The sequence below is a fragment of the Malus sylvestris genome, chromosome 5 (assembly GCF_916048215.2).
Source record: "Malus sylvestris chromosome 5, drMalSylv7.2, whole genome shotgun sequence".
Taxonomy (NCBI): domain Eukaryota; kingdom Viridiplantae; phylum Streptophyta; class Magnoliopsida; order Rosales; family Rosaceae; genus Malus; species Malus sylvestris.
Window position 1 is genome coordinate 17,954,645 of NC_062264.1, and position 7,881 is coordinate 17,962,525.

At 37.7% G+C, this 7,881-nt stretch overlaps 1 protein-coding gene across 1 annotated transcript; it reads right to left on the reverse strand.

Annotated features, from left to right (window-relative positions):
* Positions 1-839: 839 nt before the first annotated feature.
* Positions 840-4,640, reverse strand: LOC126620635 (uncharacterized protein At4g06744-like). The gene is made up of 2 exons (XM_050288850.1): positions 3,546-4,640; positions 840-1,503 (listed from the first exon to the last, which is right to left on the reverse strand). The coding sequence occupies exons 1-2, from the start codon at positions 4,489-4,491 to the stop codon at positions 1,031-1,033; spliced, it is 1,419 nt and encodes a 472-aa protein (XP_050144807.1). The 5' UTR covers positions 4,492-4,640; the 3' UTR covers positions 840-1,030.
* Between the last annotated feature and the right edge of the window lie 3,241 nt (positions 4,641-7,881).

Sequence of the window (7,881 nt, forward strand, 5' to 3'; positions counted from 1 at the left end):
GAAAAAAAGAGTCGTGTTGATGGTTGTAGGGTATGGGGTGTCCTAATTCACCGGAGGACTGGTGTAAAACCATCGAAAAATCAGACAGGGAGGCCGGGTTTTGAAACTGGTCGCGCAGGTCGAAGGGGAACCCAGCCAGTTCCTCTCCTTCTCTACTTCCTCCTTTCCCCTCTTTCCCCTCTCTGATTCGTCCCTCACTTCTCTCTTCTTTTTTATTTGCTAGCAACCCTCTCCCCCGATTGGGCAGCAGCCCCCTTCCTTCTCTTCCGTTTCTCATTCTCCCTGAATCCGTTTTCTTTTCTTTTATTACTCTCAAACAACCTTCTATAATAATATAGTTTGAATGCAAAGATATAAAGAAGGATATAAAATAGTAATATACCCACCTTGGATCGCTATAGAAATATTTCGTATGTCTCACTAAACGTTGGTCCACGAAAATCAATACCCTCGCCTCTAAGGCCATTTTCGTAAAATCACACTTTTAAAATTTGTAAAAACATAGAATTAGGGACGGGTCGTCACAATTGGCACTTCAAAAATCTCATTTTTCACTTCTCAGAAGTGTATTGTTTTTCCTAAATCTAGAAAGTTTAGAGTGCAAAATGAGAATTTTAAAGTGCCAATAACATTTCTTTCTAATATTGGATAAAAAAATTGGACTTATATCAAGTTTTTCCCTTTTTTATTTGGATTCTTGTTAGTTCGAGGAATCACCAAATTTAATTTACGATGTCTTTCTATTTGATTGTAGTTCTTCTTAAGTGATAAAGTCACTATCGTTTCTTGTAAAAAAATAAAAAATAAAAAATAAAAAGAATTGGAATTTGTTCATCACATTTAAGACAAATAAAAAGCTCATTATTCTATGGATGGCTTCCGCTTTATTAGTTTAGGACTATATAGTTTACTACATCTCTCCATAAAATTATGAAGTAGCTACAAACATTAAGAAATAAACTATATATGCATAAATGCAAGAAACCATCATGACTCATCTCCGATGAGTCCATTTCGGGCATGAAATTAATCAAAGCCTATGTGGTACAAGAGTACCGTAAGACAGTGGAGCTCGTGGCAGATGATCGGACTTCTTCTCGTTTGATCCGGAATACGGTCTTTTACAAGGAATGTTAATCATTTCCTTCTCGTTGGGACACTTTATAGGCATGGAGAAGAAAGTAGCACATTCCTCGTTTATTCTCTGATTTGGTTGGTCCAAAATGCAGTTCCTACTAACATCAAGTTTCTTTCTGTCAATCAATTTCTGGCACTCTGGACCGACCTCTGTGAAATAGTTGTCTGCCAAAGACAAGTTCTCCAGGTTAGACAACATGCACACCATCTCAGGCACTGGTCCGTAGAGCTGGTTCTTGGCCAAATTTAGAAACTCAATCTTGGCCAAGCAAGCAAATGACGCTGGGATTGGGCCTGTTAAGCAGTTGGAACTCGCGTCGAATACGGTGGCCTGATTTAGGTACCCAATTTCATAAGGCAGACACCCTGTAAAGCAGAATCTTAAATATCATATAAGATACAATCCGCAAGCGTTAACATGAAATTAAATGTTGTTGGCCGATGCAGAGTACCAATCAACATATGACTATAGTTACGTATCCTTGATATTTTGTCGATATTAATAATAGATATCAACGGAGTACATAGAGTACATGTTAACCATCTGTTTTTTGGCCAGAAAACAGCTCAAAAGTGGCTGTCTTAATCTCGAAGACAGCCACTTTTGAGCGGTTTTTCAGCCAAACCACACCGAGTTAGCCATCGAAAAAGGTACCATTCTCTTCATATCGTCGAGAAGTATGATTTTCGTTTTGAATCACTTGATTTCGTTGAGTATTGAAGAAGTTATGAACTTTTAAAGTTTACCCAGTTTCCGGCGAGTTTTCTAATTTTCCCTCGGACAAGACAATTTTGAGGCTATTTTCAGGCCATCTCCGGCAACAATTGGGCTTTCCAAATAGGTATAATCTTATTTTGCACTTTCCTATCTTCATTTTGATATATTATGGGTCGAATTTGGTTAAGAAACGATTGAGTTATGAAGCTTTAAATATTGCCCAAACTTCCTGCCAAGAGCTCCTGGACACTTAACGGATTTTTTAACGGAATGACCAAAATGATGGATGGTAGACAATCTCAAGCACCACTTTTATTGATTTGAAATGTTAGGGACCAAAATTATGAGTTATGCAAATTTTAGGGATCATTTTGGCTATTTAGCCATATATAAACACAAACGCTTGTAATGAAAATCTCTACAACTTTTGTGAAGAGGTCAACTTTGACACTTGCCACCATAATCCCATAAACCATATATTTAATTTTAACCATTGATTGTCGTTTACATTTACATTTCATTCTTCTCACTGAATTTTGTTTTTTCATTTTTTTTTAAAACATAATCTTTAGCGGATGCAAAAAGATCAACTGTTTGGATCATTGATATCATGTTCAGATTTTTACGGTTAATGAAAATATTGCTCGAAGTTTATAAAGTCTTTATCAACTATATAATATCGACTTATGTTTCAGTTAACCGTAAACACAGAATGTGATATCAACAATTTGAAACGCTCATTTTTCTGTATCCGCTGAAAGATCATGTTTTCAAAAAGAAAATTTGAAAAATGAAATCCAGTGTGAAGAATAGAGGGCAAACGACAATCGACGGTTAAATATAAATTATGGTTTGTGGAGTATGGTGTTGAATTTTGGAGTTGACCCCTTCATGAAAATTGTAAAACTTGTCAACGAATGATTGTATATTTTCTTTACACCTTCATACTTCCACATTAATTATTATTAATTTTGAACTCAAACAATAAACATTATTCATGAGGATTTTGAGGGTTTTAAAAATCTAACCGAAGATGTCACCAACGTTTAAGCATAGATGATACAATTACAAGCGTTTGTATATTTGTGCGTTTGTATATTTTTTTTTCACATTTTTCTCACTTTTACATTAATTATTATGTATTTTATTTATTTTGAACTTCCCCCTAAAACATCGGGTTTGTAGGGTTTTGAAAATTCAAATGATGATGTACTCATCGACGAAGCGTAAAGAATGCAATCACGAGCGTTTGCATTTTTTTTTTCATATTTTTCGCACTTCAAAATTAATTATTATGAATTTTTCAATGTGCTTTGGTATTTTTTATGTGCTTTGAAATTTTTTAATCTCACTTATACTATGGCTATACATCGTAGTAAGGCTTTTTAGTAGTTTCAAAATATCAAACTAAATTTTTTCTTATTAGGTTGAAACGGATTACACACGGATAAACCTATTAAGAATGTGTGTCCAATTAATTAACGCGTTGACTCGAAATCCGTTATTTCATGTCATTGCGAGTCGAGTTAATAACTCGTGCAAGAAATTGTCAGGTTTAAAAAATTATCACTAAACTAAGAGCTAATTCATCCGAATTTAATTTCTTCCCACTTGGTCTTTTACAAAATAAAAAAACTAAAAAAGACAGCGAATTTTGTTTTTTGAATATTATCGAAATTTTGGACCATACCTGAAAGTTTGTTCCCAAGGAAGAGAACCTCATAAAGGGTTCTGGATGCTTGACCAATGCTTCTTGGGATCGGACCGGTGAAATTGTTGTTGGCAAAAGTGAAGTAATGGGCAGGTGAGGAGCCAAGATCGTCAGGGATCTGCTGAGTGAAACAGTTGTTGTTGAGGAATAGCACATCAACGTCTAGTTTGATGACTCGGGCTGGGACTGGACCGGCAAAGAAGTTGAACCGGAGGTCCAAAAATGTCAAATTTGTTGCTGTTAAAACCTCGTACGGAAACCCTCCGGATAGCTTGTTGTTGCTGAGATCGAGCTCGTAGAAGTATCGAAGCATGGCAGTGCCAATCGGGACTGAGCCTGTGAAGTTGTTGGAGTTTGCATGGAAGAACACCAAGTCTTCTAACTTGTCAAGGAAGCCATCGAGTGGAAGTTTATTGTTGTCACCACCCAACATAGCCCCGTTGATGTCTATACCAGACACTGTTTTCTGCTTGTAGACAGGATGAACGGCGCAGACAAAGCCCTTGTATCTGCAAACATTTGGACCTTTCCATGTCTTTGCGAAGCCCTTTGGGTCGGACTTGATTTTTGCTACGAACCTTTTAACCACATTGAAGGCAACTTCAAGTCGCTCGCTTTCAAAGGGGCCGGAGGAAGGTGGTGGCGGTAATTTTGGTGGCAGTGGCGGTGGTGGAGACTGTAGTTTTGGAGGTGGAGGCAATGGCAGTGATGGAGGAGGAGGTGGTGGCAGTGATGGTGGAGGCGGGCATGGAGGGGGAGGAGGGGGAGGACAATCTTCGTATTCGGGGGAGGGAGCAGGAGGGCTGGCCTCACCTCCTCCTCCACCTATGATTATCTCCAAGGCTTCAACCTTATAATGGTACAAACATAAATGCACCAAAAATGTTGAGATCAAAAGTGAAGAAAAGAAAGAGAAGGTAGCCATGTCTGGTTGTTTAAGCTCAATGAATGAAGAGTAGTTAGAAATAGTGAGGAGATACTAATATGTAATAAAATAAATTTTGTATATTAAGGAGATTAAGAAGGAAGACTTGAAGAAAGAAAGAATAGTAAAGGGTCATGAGGAAACAGATAAACTTGCCCCCCAAATATGTTTGTCCGACGCTGAGAGTTGAGCTCTCATTGTCATACATTGCTGTTTGCCTTTTTATATTTGCTTTATAAAGTCTATTGGTGGCCTACCAAAAGTTTAGAAGTTTGGCGTTCATTACAGTATTAGAATGGAAATATATGTCCAAACGAAGATTTTGTGCTTGAATGAGAATTGTAGAAAAAGTAGGTTTATAGTAGTAAAATTGTTAGTCTTACGTATATTTGTACCCAATATGTGTCGGTGGGTTAGAAAGATGGTATACATGATAATACAAATATTTCATTACTCTTGTAGAAGTGATTGAAATTGGAAGAAAAATACACCACTTGACTTGCTTGATTGGGTAAAGCTGAACTATTTACTCGACATGCTGCTAGGATTAGATGGGATTATTATTTGTAAAGGGATATACTATCCACACACCCATTTTTACTTCTCACACACCCCTTATTAATTTCTGTCCGTTAATCTTCTTCAATTCATCCGATCCGACGGCCAAAAACCAAAAAGGTGTGGGAGAAGTAAAAAGGGGTGTATGGATATCACACCCCTTTGTAAATTGCATTTAATTTATGTAAATGGTTCAGCTACTACAGGACTCTTGTAACTGTATCTTGTAACTGTAGATCTCCTTGTGAATAAAACCGTGTAAAGGTTACGTTTTCATCAATGAGAATCAGAAAGTTCACAGCAAGCATTGATGCTTCCACCGCTTGAGGTTGCTTTCAAAATAATAATAATAATAATAACTCCATCTAATCCTAGTAGCTGAACCATTTATTCAACGGACAAGGATTGTCTGCCCTCCTAGTTGTGGTGCCTTTTCATGCCCTCTTATTTTGTGTGGTTACGGTTAAGTCACGTCAATATTTTATATTTTTATTGTTTTTTGTCTTATTATCTCATTAAAAAATTAATATAAAATATTGACGTGGCTTAACCGTGACCGCACAAAATAGAAGGGCATGAAAGGGCACCACAACTAGGAGGGCAGACAATCCTTATCCTTATTCAACAGGTAGAAAGAGGATAACTAAAGTGCTTTTCCAAAAAATGACTTGTCAATAATTTGTGACTCAGTCCTTTCACACGAGGGTGCAAACCCATAAACCCTAAGCTCTCTACGTCACAATTTCCACAAGAACAAAATACACATTGACTTCCAAGTCCATGCCACAACAATTATGCAATTTCTTTTGGAGGGTACCAAAACATGACACATAAGCTTCTGGATTGTTTCAACACATGACACCCAAGTGGGCATAAGGGGTGAAGTTTGATTTCAATTTGGTATCCCTACTAACTAAAATATAGCATGACACAAACGTTTGGATTTTTTTCAACACATGACACCCAAGTGGGCATAACGGGGTGAAGTTTGGTATTCAATTATGTACTCCTCTTAATTAATGATTGGTTTGAAAGTGTTTTTTTAAATAATTAAAATCGTTTTTATTGAAAATATTTTTAAAACCAATTCTTATAGCACTTCTAGTGTAGGAAGGCCTTCTTGGGCAATAGTCAACTCAATCCCCTCTAATGAACAATAACTACCGAAGTGCATCTCTATCCTTAAACTAAATAGCCAAGACAATTCATATTAAAATATTAGTATTTTTTTTATTTTACAAACTAATAAAAGATAACTTATTTTTAATTTCAGACAATAATAAAAAATTGATTGAAAGTATTTGAAAATATTAAAATGTAGTGTAAAGTGGAAGAACATGGTCATGTATTTATAGAAAGAAAAAAAAAATTATAATTTTTTATGTTTTATTAGTTTTTTTGTAATTTTTAATAACTATAATTTTTTAATAATTTAAGTTGTGGTTGACGTCATGGTGACGTCACATAGGCAGGTCGCTGGGCTAGGCGATTATTGCCTGACTTCTTCATCGCGCTTGCCTTGGGTTCAATTGCCCGAGTGGATTGGGTTGCCTATCCCCAAGGCTATAGCAACGGTGGATTTTGGAAAAACACATTAAGTGTTTTTTGTAAAAAGCACATATCTGGTATGTAACATCCCACATCGCTCAGAGGAGTGGATCCTCTAAACCTTATATGTATATTCTCATCTCTACCTAGCACGAGGCCTTTTGGGAGCTCACTAGCTTCGGGTTCTGTAGGAACTTCGAAGTTAAGCAAGTTCGTGTGAGCGTAATTCCATGATGGGTGACCCACTGGAAAGTTCTCGTGTGAGTTCCTAGAAACAAAACGTGAGGGTGTGGTCGGGGCCCAAAGCAGACAATATCGTGCTACGGCGGAGTCGAGCCCGGGATGTGGTGGGGGCTCGGGCCAGGATGTGACAATTTGGTATTAGAACCAATCTCTGGCCGGATGTGTGCCGACGAAGACGTCGGGCCCCTAAGGGGGGTGGATTGTAACATCTCATATCGCCCAAGAGAGTGGATCCTCTAAGCCTTATATGTATATTCTCATCTCTACCTACACGAGGTCTTTTGGAAGCTCACTGGCTTCGGGTTCCGTAGGAACTCCGAAGTTAAGCGAGTTCGCGTGAGAGCAATCCCATGATGGGTGACCCATTGGGAAGTTCTCGTGTGAGTTCCCAGAAACAAAATCCTGAGGGCGTGGTCAGGGCCCAAAGTGGACAATATCGTGCTACGGCGGAGTCGAGTCCGGGATGTGGTAGGGACCCGGGCTGGGATGTGACATGGTGCGTCTTCCAAAAAGCACTTAAACTGCTTTTAAAACTGAGAATTAATTTCACCAAAAGCCCTTTCCACCAATTTGAAAGCTCTTCCAAACGAATTCGCAACTACTACAATAATTTAGGAAACCAAACATCCTATTTGCTAAGATATTGGACCACAAGCAAAACGCCTTTAATAGGGTAAAACAAGTAGGCCTTTCAACCATTTTGAAAACTCTTCCAAACGAATTTGAAACTACTACAATAATTTAGGAAACCAAACATCCTATTTGCTAAGATATTGGACCACAAGCAAAACGCCTTTAATAGGGTAAAACAAGTAGTTTTACTAAAAACACACACTAAGAGTAATATTTCCTTCATATATAATAAACAAAGCTTATCGGGAGAAGAACATGGTGCCAGATAATATTGCCAATTGAAGCTATAATATGGATCTTGGGTACCATTATTTTGAGAATCCTCATGATTGATTGGAACTCGATTATTTGATGACATGAAGGGAGTCCCTAGGGCTCGAATTATCTGTAATAACTCCTTGAGCTAGT